The following is a 17,827-nucleotide window of genomic DNA, read 5'->3' on the forward strand; positions in this document are numbered from 1 at the left end:
AAACCCAAGATGTTTCAGTGCCACATCAGGGCAGGGAAAAGGGAAGCCATTGGCTTCAGATGGACAATGCTAAAAGTTAATATCCCAATTTCTCCACCTTATTCTTTCAAGTTGAAAAAGTGAAAATTCAGCTGTTTATAGAAGTGGCGAAATAAGCAATGACCCACCACATGGCAAGTAGTTCAGAATTTATCCCGTCACTGGCTCATTGGTTGCTTATGTGGCATCTGGAGCTGTTTTCTTGGCAGGTTTTGTCAGTAATCAAATCTCTGACAGAACATCTTACCCAGGCCCTATACCCACATCTCCACATATTTACCTTGCTAATCCCCCTAACTTACACATCTTGGGACACTAAGGGGAAATTTACCATGACCAATCCAACTAATGTGCACATCTTTGGAGTGTGGGAGGAAATCGGAGCATCCAGAGGAAATCCGAGCAGCGAAAGGAAGTCCACGCAGAAATGGGGGGAATGTGCATTCTCCACACAGACAGTCACCCAAGTCTCGAATTGAACCCGGGTCCCTGACACTGTGAGACAGCAGTGATAACCATTGTGCCACTCAGCATTACCTCCCACTCTCGGGCAGCTCCTGTGTCTACCTCAGCTGGAATGAGAATTGAACCCAAACCTTTTGTGTTATACTGACCGTACATTAGTCCAGCTCCCCTAGTTCAGAATTATGGAGCATTATTAAGATACAAGTATTAATCCTGTGACTTGTTGTGGAAAAAAAAACAATGTTCCCAAAGGCTTCAACAGTAAATGTGCCAACATGGTGGTAGGAATCCCAGGAAAGACTGAATTTGACACGACAGGTAGACATCAACACGCATGCTATAATTAACCTCAGAATCCTCAGGTGGCACAGTGGTTAGCACGGCTGCCTCAGCGCCAGGGACCCGGATTCAATTCCCAGCTTGGGTCACTGTCTGTGTGTCATTTGCACATTCTCTCTGTGTGGGTTTCCTCCGGGTGCTCCAGTTTTCTCCCACACTCCAAAGATGTGCGGGTTAGGTGGATTGGCCATGCTAAATTGCCCCTTAGTATCAGGGGGGCTACTAGGGTAAATGCATGGGGTTATGGGGATAGGGCCTAGGTGGGATTGTGGTCGGTGCAGACTCGATGGGCTTCCTTTTGCGCTGTAGGATTCCATGATTAAGATAAAAAGAAATAGGAACAGGAGAAGGCAGATCGGCCCCTCAAGCCTGCTCCAGCATTCAATAGGATCATGGCTGACCCAACATTCTTCACATCCACTTTCCTGCCCTTTCCCCATAACCCCTGATTCCCTTATTGATCAAAAATCTAACTCAGCCTTAAATATACCACAAGGATTTTGCTCCCATAGCTCTCTCTGGCAAGGAATTCCAAAGACTCACAACGCTCTGAGAGAAGAAATTCCTCTTCATCTCAGACTTGAATTGGCTTCAGGAGGTTAAAATCCTGTTTTGTTTCCCCGATTTATCTCCAGTGACCAGACAATCGGAGTGAATGAGGGGCGGGGCTGGAGGACCGAGCGGGACAGCCTGGTCCTCCAGCCAATCGGAGTGAATGAGGGGAGTGAAAAAGGGGCGCCCCCCCCCCGCCCCCCCCACCATTGTGATCTGGAGCATGCGTAGTGCCGCTCACAGCTAGATTGAGGCGGTTGTGGGAATTATCAGCCCGGGAGATACCGCCGGATAAATCAAGAATGAGAGACGGAGCCGGTGGGTGCGTTGGTTTGGAGGCTTCATAAGACATGCTGTATAGGCCCCAGGTGCCTAATACAAAGCTCGGATTCGGTATTAAAGTCCGATGACAGCTGCTCGGGCTTTTCTCTCAGACAGGCCCAGATGAATAGCCGCCATCTTGAGACGGCACAGCGTGCGGCCGAGCGCGTGCGCAGACAGAGGGAGTTCCAGGCTCAGCCCGGCCCCTCATTCACTCCGATTGGTTGGAGGACCAGCCGCTTCCACTCGGTCCTCCAGCCCCGCCCCGTCTTCGGAGCTGCCGTCCATCACTCCCCGGGGCATTGTGATGTGGAGCATGCGCAGTGTCATTGCTGTCCTTGGCGCTTGTTTGTCCCGGAGAAGCGGAGTCAGCGTTAGGCGGTGGCTGGGAGGATTTGGAAACACTTTGTGGATCCGCAAACCCTTCAGAATCATTGTCAGCTCCCTGGTTTGCAGCTGCGGGGCTTCTCCCTCCCTCCCTCCCGGGAACAGGCCCAGGTTAACGGCCCCATCCTGGCTCAGCCACTGGAGGATAGTTCACAGAGGATGGAGGAGGAAGACAATAAATCATAGAATCCCGACAGTGCAGAAGGAGGCCATTCGGCCCATCGAGTCTGCACCGACCACAACCCCATCCCTCACTGTTTGTATGTTTCCACAACTCTGGGAGATGCCAGCCTTACACAGCCTGACCTCAGTTCTGGCAAGACCCATTCACCATTCTTTGATTTGATTTATTATTGTCACATATTAACATACAGTGAAAAGTACTGTTTTGTGTGCACGATACAGACTAAACATACCGTTCATAGAGAAGGAAATGAGAGCGTGCAGAATGTAGTGTTACAGTTACAGCTCGAGTGTAGAGAAAAATCAACTTAATGCAAGGTAAGCCCATTCAAAAGTCTGACAACAGCAGGGAAGAAGTTGTTCTTGAGTCAGTTGGTACGTGACCTCAGACTTTTGTATCTTTTTCCCGACCGATAAAGATGGAAGAGAGAATGTCCGGAATGCATGAGGTCCTTAATTATGCTGGCTGCTTTGCCGAGGCAGCAGGAAGTGTAGACAGAGTCAATGGATTGGAGGCACAGCTTTGGACTGTGGGAGGAAACTGGAGCACCCGGAGGAAACCCACGCAGATACGGGGAGAACGTGCAGACTCCATACAGAGAGTGACCCAAGCCAGGAATCAAACCCGGGTCCCTGGCTCTGTGAGGCAGCAATCTAAACACTGTGCCACTGTGCTGCCCTGTGCCACAATGCTGCCCCTAAATAAGAGGGTACACTTTGGCATCAAATCAATGAGGACTCTGATCTCTGGGAAGGAAGGAAACCCTGAGAAGTGGGCAGCGAGGATTAACAAACACCCACTGGAGGCCCCAACACCCCCAATAAAAAGCTGCAGCTCCCGAGTTTGGCAAAGAAACAGAGTGGGAGGGGTTTCATGGTCTCAGTGTCCAGGAGAGAAAATTATTGATAATTGATTCATTTTATTTTCACTCTGCACAGGACTTGAGAACTGAAACCAGCCCTATTAGAATCATAGAACACCTGCAGTGTAGAAGGAGGCCATTCAGCCCATCGAGCATGCACCAACAACATCCCATCTAGTCCCCATCCCCGTAACCCCAGGTATTTACCCTGCTTGTCCCCCTGATGCTCAGGGGCAATTTAACATAGCCAATCAACCTAACCTGCACATCTTTGGACTGTGGGAGGAAACTGGAGCAGCCAGAGGAAACCCACACAGACACGGAGAGAACATGCAGACTCCACACAGACAATCGCCTGAGGCCGGAATCAAACTCGGGGCCCTGGCGCTGTGAGGCAGCAGTGCTAAACACTGTGCCACCCCAGAGGGAGGGGGTGGAATCTGCAAGTAAGGAAAGGAATTGTGAAGATGGTGTGATGGATTTAGCAGGCTGATCAACTCTCATGGTGAAAATTATGGTACAGCCTGCCCTGGAGTCCAAATGAATGGTGGATGGGTCTTGCCAGAACTGAGGTCAGGCTGTGTGGAAGTGGCGTCTGCCAGAGTTGTGGGAACATGGAAACAGTGAGGGATGGGGTTGTATGCAATGAGAAAGCCTGGGACAGTGGACTCAAATACAGATCAATCCTGTTAAATATGGGACAGATAGTTAGCCTGGGGAGAGTGTGTGGGATGAGTAGTCACTGTTTTCAAGGCACAAATAAAGACAGATGTATCATGAAAAATGTAATTCTGTTCAGAATTTCTCTATTTATAAATTTTGTAAACTCCTTTTTCCAGGAAATTAGAGTGTGTGGATTTATAGACAGTAAGCTCAAACTGAACATCACAGAATGATCTGACAGAATCACTCAGTTCACCACAGCCAACATCATCAGTGTTTGAATTTGGAAGGAGCAATGTTTGTCTGTGAGACCATTTCAAACATCAGTGTGACGGGAAAAGCATCAAAACACATCCTGGAATGAGAGTGCTGCAGAGCACTAACCGTGAAAGATCTTTAACTCGTTAAACAGCCTGTAAAAACATCAGACCGCTCGCAGCGGGGAGTAACTACACGTACTCTGTGTGTGTTCAACTGATTCTGCAACCTGGAGAGTGACAAGGAAACTGGCACCATGGAGAAATCGTGGAAATGTGAGGACTGTGGTAAAGGATACAATTCTTCATCCCGGCTGGAAATCCATCGACGCGTTCACACTGGGGAGAAGCCAGTCAGCTGTTCCGTGTGTGAGAGGAGATTCACTCAGTCAGCTGCCCTTCGGTTACACCAGCGGGTTCACGCTGTGAAGAAGCCATTCAGCTGCACAACCTGTGGAGAGAAATTCCAGACTTCATCCCTTCTCACTGAACACCAGCGGATTCACACGGGTGCCAAACCATTCATTTGCTTTGTGTGTGGGATGGGATTCACTCAGATATTCGCTATCCAGTCACACCACCGAATGCACACGAAGGAGGATCCATTCAGGTGCACCACCTGTGGAGAAAGTTTCAGGCAGTCAACCGACCTCAATAAACACCAACACACTCACACTGGGGAGAAGCCGTTCACCTGCTCCGTGTGTGGGAAGGGATTCCCTTGGTCATCCCAACTGCTGTCACATCGGCGAGTTCACACCGGGGGGAGACCGTTCACCTGCTCCGTGTGTGGGGAGGGGTTCACTCAGTCACAACGTCTGTTGAGACACCAGCAAATTCACAAGTGACTGTTTGCTGCTGTTAAAAACATTCAGGATCGATAGTCTGACAATATCTGGTTTGATTCTGCTGATGTTAACAATCCGATAACTCGCTAGAATCTGGAGATGTCACGATTTTTGGGCTGTTTTGTCCCTTTTTAAAATCGCCATCTGTGATCTTTCTCCTCAATTCAAGAACCCTCAGCAGAAGTTTAGTTGCAAGAAAAGTTATGAAGTTTTCAGAATCTTAGAAGAATCTTAGAAATCCTACAGCACAGAAAGAGGCCATTCGGCCCATCGAGTCTGCACCGACCACAATCCCACCCAGGCCCTACCCCCATATCCCTACATATTTACCCACTAATCTCTCTAACCTACGCATCCCAGGACACTAAGGGCAATTTTTAGCATAGCCAATCAACCTAACCCACACATCTTTGGACTGTGGGAGGAAACCGGAGCACCCGGAGGAAACCCACGCAGACACAAGGAGAATGTGCAAACTCCACACAGACAGTGACCCGAGCCGGGAATCGAACCCAGGTCCCTGGAGCTGTGAAGCAGCAGTGCTAACCACTGTGCTACCGTGCCGCCCAAATTCAGTCCTAAATTGATCTTTGATACAAAATGTACAATTCAGTGTCTGAAATGTTCCACTGATTAACATCTCCAATTAAAAAGTGCTGATTAATCCTTGCTGACAATTCTTACTGACTTCTTCGCAGTGCCGTGTCCATTATGAAATTAAATGATGAAAGGAAGCGAAACAAAGAAGTGAAATATTGCACAGTCACATCAGTCTTCTGTGGCAAAGAGTTCCAACAGATTCACCACTCTCTGGCTGAAGAAATTCCTCCTAATCTCTGTTTTAAAGGATCGTCCCTTTAGCCTGAGGTTGTGCCCTGTAGTATTCCGGTTAACACACTGGAATACTCCCTTGGCCCTTTAGGATAATGTCACTGCAGTATATGGGATCTGCAGAAACATTTAATTACATTCTACCAGCCACCTGGTATGCTTAACTGTGGAAACCCTTTTCCATTAAGGTCTCAGATTACTACAGCAGATATGCATTGTTCTGACTCGACGAGCTGGGCTGTGGAATTAATTGGATAGATCTTCCAGAGAGCCAGCAGAGACATAATGGGCCAAATGGTTTCTATTTATGCTGTATCATTCTCTAAAACAGTGAATATTCAGTATCAGGGAGAGAGAGAAGAACCAGTGACTGTGCGATTGAACCCAGCCAGAATCAGCACCATAAAAGGAGGAGTGAGAGGGGAAACGGTATAAAAGCTTTGAAACCATTGCATGGTCCTGCAGCAGAACTTTGAGAAATGGAGCACAGCAATGTACCAATTCTCAATATTTCATTAATTTACCTCAAATGCTTACAACGTTATTATGAATTAATTGCATGAGGTTTCAATGGCGGTTATTACCCAGCATTCGTTGCGGCTGTGACAGTGCCCTATTCACTGCACAGGAGCCCGGTGCGCAAGCGCAGTGCTGTATCTGGCGCATGCGCAGTGTCACTTTGCTCGGAGCCCTGCGAGTGCTGGAGACGCTTATTTCAAGGGGTGGGAATCGGTGGGGCGGAGGGAGGAATGGAGCCGGGAGTCGGGGTGGGGAGGAAACAGAGGCTTCACAAACATCTGCTGTAGGCCGCAAGGTCTGAATAAGAGCCTTCCGGTCCCGGGTTTGCAGCTCCGTGGATTTTATCCGGGACCAGGCCCAGTGCCGCGGCCGCCATCTTTGTTTAGCGGGGACCAGAGCGCATGCGCGGTCAGTGGGCAGAGCTTCAGGATTTGGGTGACCAGGAGAGACAATGTTTGAGTCATTGACTGACAGGCCGGGTTAATGGATGCTGCCTTTCACCTTCTCAATTTGCAGCGGCGGCTCGCCGTCTTTTATACACTTTGATCATACAGACATTAGCGGTTACTTCGTCATTAGCTTTGGGTGGTTACCTGTACTTAGCCAATTGGGCTCCCCTCGCAATAATTGACCTCCAATCACATTCCTTCAAAAACAACTGTTAACAAAAACCCACAACTTTTTGTTTCGGTTCCCCTTTATCTTAAGCTAAGCTGACCATCAGGACCTCGCGGTCTGGTTTTTTTTGTCTGTTCCGTATTTTTTATACAATAACAGGATGTAGCTCAAAGGTTAGTTCGTTATTTAGTCAGCAACAGAATGATCTTTGTTAACCACAGGATAACTGCTGGGCACAGCCCTGTAGTCATGTACGCATTAACTTTCAAAGGTCACAGTCTTAATTTCACTCCAAAAATCACATCTCATTTATCTAAAATCCAATGAGCACAGATGCACCCCTCCTAAACTTTCCTCATAAAACAGACCCCTTCATGCCCGAAATCAGCGAGTGAACCTCGTCTGAATTGCTTCCAATGCAAGTATTTTCCATCTTAAGTAATCTTATGCCAGAAAACAGGAGGGGAGAATGTTATGTGGATTCAGGATTGACAAAGAATTGTTGGAGGTGACACAGTGGTTAGCACTTCTGTCTCATAGCGCCAGAGACCCGGTTCAATTCCAGCCTCGGGTAATTGTCTGTATGGAGTTTGCACATTCTCCCTCTGTCTGTGTGGGTTTCCTCTGGGTGCTCTCGTTTCCTCCCACACTCCAAAGAGTGGGTTGGTCGACCATGCTAAATTGTCCCTTTGTGTCCCAAGATGAGCGGGAAGGAAAAGATTAGTGATGTATGTACATCAGGTTACAGGGATAGGGCCTGAGTAAAGGAGCTCTGTTAGAAACTTGGTGCAGACTCGATGGGCTAAAAGGTCTCCTTCTGCACTGCAGAGATTCTGTGATTTTGGAATCTCCTTTTACAGATGGTTAGAAGAAGAGGATTTTTACAGCAATCTCAAACCCCCCAAAAAATGTGTGTTTCTTAATTTCAAGCCACAATTGACACATGACTCTTGTAATCTCCTTTTGCAGGGAGTTGGAACATTTGAAGATTGCAATTTTTCTCTGATTCCAGTGCTTCTGACATCTTTCCAGCCGCAGGTTTTAAATGAGAAAATAGTGAAATTGTTTCAGAGGTGAGTATTATTGAACATTTACCTATAATTTTGAATTTTCGTCCTGTGCTCTGTTATCTGTACTCTCGTTCCACGTCTCTGGGGCTGGTGTGACTCCGTTACTGTGGATCTGAATCCATGTCCATCCATTGCTTTGTTTCACCTCTGCCCTCCCTGATCACCTCTCTGTCATTGTCAGTTCAGAGAAGGATCTGCAGGCTGATAGCTGGGATGAAGGGATTGTTTTGTGAGGAAAGTTTGGGCCTGTATTGACTGGAGTTTAGAGGTGATCATAGTATTGACATCAGATTGTGAGGTAGTGATTAGTATAGATGAAGAGAGGATGTTTCCAATGTTGGGGATTCCAGAATTAGTCGGCAGATTGTCAAAATAAAGGGTCCCCCATTTCTGATGGCGAGGAGGAGAAATGTCTTCCCTCAGAGGGCCGTTAGTCTTTGCAATTCTCTTCCCCAGAGAGCAGTGGAGGCTGCATCATTAAATATACTCAAAATACAGAGAATTCTGATCGAAAAGGGAGTCAAGGGTGACAGGAAGAAAAGTGGAGTTAAGATCACAATCAGATCAGCCATGATCTTGATGGGGAGACGATGGCCTTGTGGTATTATTGCTGGACTATTAATTCAGAAACTCAGCTAATGTTCTGGGGACCCGGGTTTGAATCCTGCCATAGAATCATAGAAATCCTACAGTACAGAAGGAGGCCATTCAGCCCATCGAGTCTGCACCGACAACAATCCCACCCCACAGCAGCTGGTGGAATTTGAATTCAATTAAAAATATCTGGAATTAAGAAATTCCTGATGACCATGAAACCCTTTCGATTGTCGGAAAAACCTATCTGGTTCACGAATGTCCTTCAGGGAATGAAATCTGCCATCCTTAACTGGTCTGGCCTTCATGTGACTCCAAAGCCACAACAATGTGGTTGACTCTCAACTGCCCTCCAAGGGCTACTGGGGATGGGTAATAAATGCTGGCCAGCCAGCAACATCCATGTCCCATGAATGAATAAAAAAAATTCAATTGAACAGCTTGGTGGGCTGAATTTCTAACTATTTCTTATGATCTGTCAGGAACATGAAATGGTGAGTGTCGATCAGCATTAATTAGCACCTTCAGGAGAATTGGGTAGTTTATATTATAGAACTCATAGAAACCCTACAGTGCAGAAGGAGGCCATTCGGCCCATCGAGTCTGCACCGACCACAATCCCACCCAGGCCCTACCCCCACATATTTACCCGCTAATCCACGCATCTCAGAACTCTAAGGGGCAATTTTTAACCTGGCCAATCAACCTAACCCGCACATCTTTGGACTGTGGGAGGAAACCGGAGCACCCGGAGGAAACCCACGCAGACACGAGGAGAATGTGCAAACTCCACACAGACAGTGACCCGAGCCGGGAATCGAACCCGGGACCCTGGAGCTGTGAAGCAGCAGTGCTAACCACTGTGCTACCGTGCCGCCCCTAAAGTTTAAAGTTTATTTATTAGTCTCAAGTAAGGCTTATATTAACACTGCAATTTCTCTTAAAGACATTGAGATCCTTTGCTCCCTCAGCTTGACACATTGATTTGTCTGGCTAAAAAGTCCCTTTCCTAATGTTCACAATTAAAGGTCTGGTTTCCTGAGGAGATGGCTGACATTTAAAAGAACAATAAATTAATATAGGACAGAGATATGCCTAGTGTTGTTATATTGTAGATTTGGTATATTATTTATGGTTCTGTAACAAAGTACATTTATTATTATTTCTCATCTTGTAATGTAACACTGAAGCTATGTTATATATTTCCACTCATCGAGTCATTACAGCGCAGAAGGAGTCCATTCAGTAACTCGAATCCATGCCGACTCTCTGTAGAACAATCCAGTCAGTCCCATTCCCTTTCTATATTCCCTTTCCCCTGCGAGTTTATTTCCTTCATGTGCCCATCTAATTTCTGAAATATATTAAAGGGGACAGTAAACTAATATCGGACAGAGACGTGTCTGATGTTGTTTTTAATTCATCCTTGGGACACGGGCATTGCCGGCTGGGCCAGCATTTATTGCCCATCCCTAATTGCCCCTTGAACTGAATGGCTCGCTGGGCCATTTCGGAGGATGGTTGAGAGTCAACCACATTACTGTGGCTCTGGAGTCACATGTAGGCCAGACTGGGTAAGGACGGCAGATTTCCTTCCCTAAAGCACATTAATGAACCAAATGGGTTTTTCTGGTCAATCAACAATGATTTCATGGTCATCAGTAGATTCTTAGTTCTAGATTTTGTTTTTAAATTCAAATTCCACCATCTGCCGTGGCAGGATTCAAACCTGGGTCCCCAGAACATCAGCTAAATTTCTGGATTAATAGTCTAGCGATAATACCACGAGGCTTTCCGCTTCCCTGTTATATGGTACAGATTAGATATATTATTTATAGCTCTGTAATAAAATACACTTATTATATCTGGCTGTGTAATTTTGGACTGCAGCTATATTATATATTTCCAACAATCTCTTCCCTCAGAGAATTGTTAGTATCAAGATTTCTCTTCCATAGGGACCAGTGGAGGGATTGAATGTATTCAAGGATGAGTTAGACAGTTTTTGAATGATAAGGGAGTCAATAATTATTGGGAACAGGCTGGAAAATGGAGAGAAAGCTCAGATGAGGAAGGATTTCTTCACTCAAGGATGTGGTGATGTTTTGGATTCTCTACCCCAGAGGACTATAGAGCCTCAGTCATCAAGAATTTTCAAGAGAGGGATTGATAGGTTTCTAGATATTGAAGATATCGATGGATATGGGGGACAGTGTGGGGAAAATAATGCAGAGGTAGATCAACCAATAATCTGAATGAATGGTTGAGCAGACTCGATGGGCCGAATGCTGACTGCAGCTCCTATTTGTTCTGATTTCTGTGCTGGACAGGAAGCAGTGAGCATGGATCTGTCAATCAGCCTCAATCAGCACCTTCAGGAGAATTGGGAGGGTGAATATTAGATACAGCAGAGTGAGAATGGAGGGAGAGTGTGTGGGATGGAGATTTACAGCTTTTGGGGAATGGGAGAGGAAAGAACGTTCATTAGAATCATAGAATTGCTGCATCTTATCAACCGTCCCTGAGCTTTCACAATGAATCCCACTTCTGAGGACACCCTTATCTCTGACTTGTCCGTACTGCCGGCAGTCTCACAAAGCAGCTGCCTGTGTGCTGATACGGGAGGCCCTGCTCGGCAAGTTTAATGCTCCATGACTGTGTCTTTAATGAATGCTCCATAAACTAGAAATGTAGATTTGAATTTCGATCATATTCTGAATTGCGATTTCTTTTTTTCTAAATTGACTTACAGGATATTAGACAAGGAGAAATCAGACAGAAATCTCCAACATCACATCGAGATCTGACAGAGTGACTTGATTTCTTGGGACCTGAATATCATCGGCTTTTGAAGCTAGCAAGAGAAATGTTTGTTTGGCCTCTTGGCTTCAAAAGATTGTAAACATCGCTGTGACTAGGAATGCACTGAGATACACACACCCGAGTGAGAGTGTTCCAGTGCACTGAGTGTGGAAAGAGCTTTAACCAGTTACACAGCCTGAAAATACATCGCAGCATTCACAGCGGGAGAGACTGTACCTGTGTTCTGTGTGAGATTTAACTGATTGTTTAACCTGGAGAGTCACAAGGACACCCGAACCATGGAGAAACCGTGGAAATGTGGGAAATGTGGGAAGGGATTCAGGTTCCCATCTCTACTGGAAATTCATCAACGCAGTCACACTGGGGAGAGGCCGTTCACCTGCTCTGTGTGTGGGAAGGGATTCACTGACTTACCTAATCTGCAGAGACACCAACGAGTTCACACTGGGGAGAGGCCATTCACCTGCTGTGTGTGTGGGAAGGGATTCAGTCAGTTATCCAGCCTGCAGAAACACAATCTCACTCACACCAATGAGAGACCATTTAAATGCTCTGACTGTGGGAGCGGTTTCAAAAGCTCTGGGGAACTGCTGTCCCACCAGCGCGCTCACATTGAGGAGAGACCGTTCAGCTGCTCTCACTGCACAAAGAGATTTAGAACTTCATCCAACCTGAAGATACACCAGCGAGTTCACACTGGGGAGAGACCATTCACCTGCTCTGTGTGCGGGAAGGGATTCACTCAGTCATCCCATTTACAAACACACCAGGGAGTTCACACTGGGGAGAGGCCGTTCACCTGCTCTGTGTGTGGGAAGGGATTCGCTCAGTTATCCAGCCTGCAGAAACACAATCTCTCTCACACCAATGAGAGACCATTTAAATGCTCTGACTGTGGGAGTGGTTTCAAAAGTTCTCGGGAACTGATGATTCACCAGCGCATTCACACTGAGGAGAGACCGTTCAGCTGCTCTCACTGCACAAAGAAGTTTAGAACTTCATCCGACCTGCGGAGACACCAACGAGTTCACACCGGGGAGAGACCATTCACCTGCTCGGTGTGTGGGAAGGGATTCACTCATTCATCAAACCTGTGCAGACACAATCTCACTCACACCAATGAGAGACCGTTTAAATGCTCTGACTGTGGGAGCGGATTCAAAAGCTCTCAGGATCTGGTGTCCCACCAGCGCATTCACACTGAGGAGAGACCGTTCAGCTGCTCTCACTGCTCAATGAGATTTAGAACTTCATCCAATCTGCAGATTCACCAGCGAGTTCACACCGGGGAGAGGCCATTCACCTGCTCTGTGTGTGAGAAGGGATTCACTCAGTCATGCAGCTTGCAGAAACACAAAGCCACTCACACCAGTGAGCGACCATTTAAATGCTCTGACTGTGGGAATGGCTTCAAAAGCTCTCAGGATCTGATGTCCCACCAGCGCATTCACACTGAGGAGAGATCGTTCAGCTGCTCTCTCTGCACAAAGATATTTAGAACATCATACAACCTGCTGAAACACCATCGAGTTCACACCGGGGAGAGACCATTCACCTGCTCGGTGTGTGGGAAGGGATTCACTACTTCATCCCACCTGCGCAGACACAAAGTCACTCACACTAATGAGAGACCGTTTAAATGCTCTGACTGTGGGAGCGGATTCAAAAGCTCTCAGGACCTGGTGTCCCACCAGCGCATTCACACTGAGGAGAGACCGTTCAGCTGCTCTCACTGCACAAAGAGGTTTAAAAGGTCATCCAGCCTGTGGGAACATCAGCGAGTTCACACTGGGGAGAGACCATTCCCCTGCTCTGTGTGTGGGAAGGGATTCACTCAGTCATCCAGCCTGCAGAAACACAAAGCCACTCACCCCAAGGAGAGCCCCTTTAAATGCTCTGCCTGAGAGGCCGGCTTCAAAAGCTCTCAGGAACTGATGATCCCCGAGCACATTCACACCGGGGAGAGGCCGTTCAGCTGCTCTCACTGTTCAGGGAGGTTTAGAATATCATCAACACTGCTGAAACACCAGTGAGTTCACACCGGGGAGAAACCATTCACCTGCTCGGTGTGTGCGAAAGGATTTACTCGGTTATCCAGCCTGCCCAAACACAACATCATCACACCCAGGAGAGACCCTTTAAATGTGGGCGTGGCTTCAAAAGCTCTCGGGAACTAATGTCCCACCAGTGAGTTCACACCAGGCAGAGGCTGGTCACCTGCTCTGACTGGGAAGGGATTCACTCAGTCAGCAAACTTGGTGAAACACCAGTGAGTTCACAAGTGATTACAGTTCTGGGATTATTCTTGTGAATCTTTCTTGCCCCTTCTCCAGTGCCTCTATTTCCTTTTTCTAAATGGAGATCACAAATAGAATGTAGAACAGCACAGCACAGGAACAGACCCTTCAGCCCACCATGTTGTGTCGAACATGATGCCAAATTAAACTATTCCTTTCTGCCTGCCCTTGGTCCATATTCCTCTATTCCTTGCATATTCATGTGCTTATTTAAAACCCCCTTAAATGCCCCTATCGTATCTGCCTCCACCACCACTCCTAGCAGCGCATTCCAGACACCTACCACTCTCTGTGTAAAAACACTTACCTCTCGCATCTCCTTTGAACTTTCCCCGTCTCACCTTAAGTGCATGCTCCCTGGTATTCGACATATCAACTCTGGGGAAAAGATTCTATGTCTCTTATTTTATAGACTGCTATCAGGTCTCCCCTCACCCTCCACCGCTATCGAGAAAACAACCCCCGTTTGTCAGTCGCTCACAACCTCCAATCCAGGCAGCATCCTGGGAAACCTCTTCTGCACCCTCATCAAAGCCTCTGCATCCTTTCTGTAATGTGGCGACCAGAACTGAACGCAATATTTTAAGTGCAGCCCAAACAAACTTTTATAAAGCTGCAACATGGCATGCTGACTCTTGTACTCAATAAAGGCAAGCATGCCATATGCCTTCTTTAGTGACTAAATATTTGTGTGGCTAATTTCAGGGAGCTCTGGACTTGAACCCCAAGATCCCTCTGTACATTAACTGTATACTTATCCTTAATATTTGATCTCCCAAAGTGCAGCAACTCACACTTGCCCGGATTAAAATCCATCTGCCATTTCTCCGCTCATATCTGCAGCTGATCTACATCCCACTGTATCCTTTGACAACCTTCTACACTATCTACAACTCCATCTAGTTTTGTGACGTTTGCAAGCTTCCCAACCCACCCATCCACGTTTTCATCCAAGTCATTTATATATATTACAAATAGCGCAGGTCCCAGTACGGATCCCTGCAGAACACCACTAGTCACAGACCTCCAGTCAGAAAAACACCCTCCACCGCTATTCTCTGACTTCTATGGGCAAGTCAATTCTGAATCCAAGTGGCCAAGTCACCGTGAATCCCATGCATCTTAATCTTCTGGATGAGCCGACCATGAGGGACCTTGTCGAAAGCCTCACTAAAATCCATGTACACAACATCCACTGCTCTACCCTCATCGATCACCTTCGTCACCTCCTCGATAAAATCAATCAAGTCAGTAAGATGTTGACGGTGCTCCCACTGCAGTCCTGTGATGAAAATATAGACTGGTTGGTGAAATGTAGATAACAGGTAGAATTGATATCTAATGAGGACTTTATACTTTAGAATTGAATACAGGGCTCATTGTTACTAACGGGTAAAGAAGGGTTAAAACCCTGACCCAGAACCCTTTTCACACACACGTGGACATCTCTGAATCTGACGCACACCAAATGGAACGTTACACAAGGGGCTGGAATTCACTGGAATTTCTTAACAACCTTTCAATAGAAATGTCCTGGTACCGACTGTGACAAAGGACACAACAGACAGCAAGAACCAGGAGGAACCTTTAACCCAGAGAATGTTAATCACCTTGTTCAGGACACCAGTGCCAGGCACAGGAGGATCCCAGGAAAAACGGAACATTTAATTTCTGTCTGTTTCACAATTCTAAATGACTGATTCTTTAACATAGGAATGTTTAAAAACAGCATTGTGATATTCCAAGGTCAGTGTGTCTGGGAAAGGGGCACACTGATGTGTTTTTATTTTAAACAGGATCCATTGAAAAGCAGCTCTGGACGATACGAGCACCTCCTGACCGACTTTCAATTCATTTCAAATCACCCATCACTTTCCGTGGAATATTCTTTATTCTTTCCTGGGATGTGGACACTGCTGGCAAAGCCCCAGCACACGTTGCTCAGCTCCTAATTGCCCCTGAACGGAGTGACTTGCTCGGCCATTTCAGAGGGACAGTTAAGAATCACCCACATCGCTGTGTGGGTCTGGATTCACATGTAGGCCAGACCGGGTAAGGATGGTAGATTTCCCTCCCTAATAGGAGCATTAATAGGGTGAACTGGATGGGTTTTTACAACAGTCGATAGTTTCATGGTCACCGTTACTGAGACTAACTTTATATAATTCCAGATTGATTCACTGAATTCAAATCCCACCAGCTGCCTGTCCCCAGATCCTTTCCTGGATCTCTGCATTACTCGACCAGTGACATTCCCACCACCTCCCCCTGAATGGAATATTCCACAACCCCTTAGTTAAACGGGAAGGAGAAAAGAGAAAGGCTTTGACCTTTGGCTGACCTCATCACCAACTACAGAAACCTTAAAGCTGACCATTCTGTAAAAGTTTATAAACTTTATTTTTATAAAACAGAGTGAGAAACAGGTGAAAAGTAACGATGGACATTCCGACTGACATCAGAAACATTGATTGACCGGATAAACACTCACTGCATCACAGAGCGATCCTCAACCATTAAAGAATTGACCCACAATAAGGAATGAGAGAGCCTTATAAAAAGGGGCAGGAGTTTACACAGAGAGGTGACACCCACAGCTGCTCAGGATAATGGAATTCAGTTCAGGAAGGGGATAAAGTGAGAAGCTTTTGTGATTCAAGGTAGAAGTATTGAACAATCTGGAATCAGTGCTTCTCGAGTTTGCTGACTGGCCGAACACTTCAATTAATCTCATCATAAAAACTCCCAATGTAAATAACATGGATTTGACTGACAAATGTTGAAGTGTTGATTTAGACCCACAAGTTTCAACTTCCCATTTGAGCCTGGGGTACCTTTCTGTCTCTGTTGCTCGTGTCAATGACAGCCAGGCGATGGAGCTGAGGGCAGCATTTAGCTGAGAATAGCGGGGCCTGCACCCCAGTTGGGAAACTGCCCTGGGGGTCGCACTAATACAGAGACAGGAAGGTACTGGAGAACTGACTGGGAAATGGGCCTCCAACCAATCAAGGCACCAGAGGAGGTGACCAGGGCTGATGGTGACCCCCCAGGGTTCAGTGTCCCTGTGTCCAAAGCGGGGAGTCACAGGAACAGGGGACAGAGCAGCTGAAGAGAAACCATTTGTGTCCAGAACATTGTGAACATCCTTTTACTCTGGTTGTCTTTGATCCTCAAGTCATTTTCTGTTTGTTTTAACCATGTTCTGTTTCATTAATAAACTTTTATCAGTAAAAATATTTGATTGTACTGGACTTTTCCTGATGAGATTGATGCACTTTAGGGAAAGTGGGTGAGAGGGGTTGGCAGGCTCTTTAACAGAAAGTGAGTCCCTCTAAGGTAATTGGCAAAGGAGCCAGAGAGGGAGATGAGACTTTATTATTTGAAACAGCGATGTTAGAAAATGGGGTTCAGGGAGTCAATTAATCCTTTCTCCCCTTTTCCCAAACTCTGAAATGATTGCCAGTGATAACCCTTATTGGTGACAGTGGTTAGATTTTATTCAGTATCAATAAGAGCTGACACAGGCTAATGTCTGAGCAGTCGTATCAAAGTGCAGCAGCATTACCATTACACTTTGGGTAGAAGCAGCATCTCCACGGAAACGCTCCCTGCTCTGCCCCAGATGCCATGGCACCAGTCAATGCAATATGTAAAACCTCGACTAATCTCTGTGCTCGGGGAATCCCTTCTCATACTTTTTTACATCACAATGTCTATGGAGACTGATTTAACCCAATCATTGCCCAGCTAACATTTGAACGGACCAATTACAAAACCTGTCATTGAACCATCTGTACCCGCACAAGCCACGTCAAACTCTCAAACAATTGTCTTCCCACGCTCCGTCCCTGGTACAGGGAGTCAGCATTCCCATGCCAAACAGTGAAAACATGATGGCCTTGACACCCTGGTGTCATCCAGGATTCAAGGCACTCTTGTTTTCTCTGTCCTCCGGGAGCTGTTTATCTCCCTGCTCCCACACAGCAAGTTGTCTGTTCTCAGCTCTGCTGGATTTCTGCTGAAGTTTGGCCCCTTTTACACCTTTCAGATCAATAAAACATTTGGTCAATGAAGATCCAAACCACAATTTCCCATCCTGTCACCTGTCAACCATCCTTACCTAGAGTGTAATCACAACAGGAATAAAAACAGGAGAAG

General features: G+C 46.5%; 1 protein-coding gene across 1 annotated transcript; it reads left to right on the forward strand.

Annotated features, from left to right (window-relative positions):
* Positions 1–1,641: 1,641 nt before the first annotated feature.
* On the forward strand, positions 1,642–5,356 carry LOC144484458 (uncharacterized). The gene is made up of 2 exons (XM_078202993.1): positions 1,642–1,713; positions 3,989–5,356. The coding sequence occupies exon 2, from the start codon at positions 4,327–4,329 to the stop codon at positions 4,915–4,917; it is 591 nt and encodes a 196-aa protein (XP_078059119.1). The 5' UTR covers positions 1,642–1,713; positions 3,989–4,326; the 3' UTR covers positions 4,918–5,356.
* Positions 5,357–17,827: the final 12,471 nt, after the last annotated feature.

The sequence above is a fragment of the Mustelus asterias genome, unplaced genomic scaffold, assembly GCF_964213995.1.
Source record: "Mustelus asterias unplaced genomic scaffold, sMusAst1.hap1.1 HAP1_SCAFFOLD_107, whole genome shotgun sequence".
Lineage (NCBI taxonomy): Eukaryota > Metazoa > Chordata > Chondrichthyes > Carcharhiniformes > Triakidae > Mustelus > Mustelus asterias.

Coding starts and splice junctions, on each gene's coding strand:
- LOC144484458 (XM_078202993.1), top strand. CDS start 4,327: ATGGAGAAATCGTGGAAATGTGAGGACTGTGGTAAAGGATACAATTCT.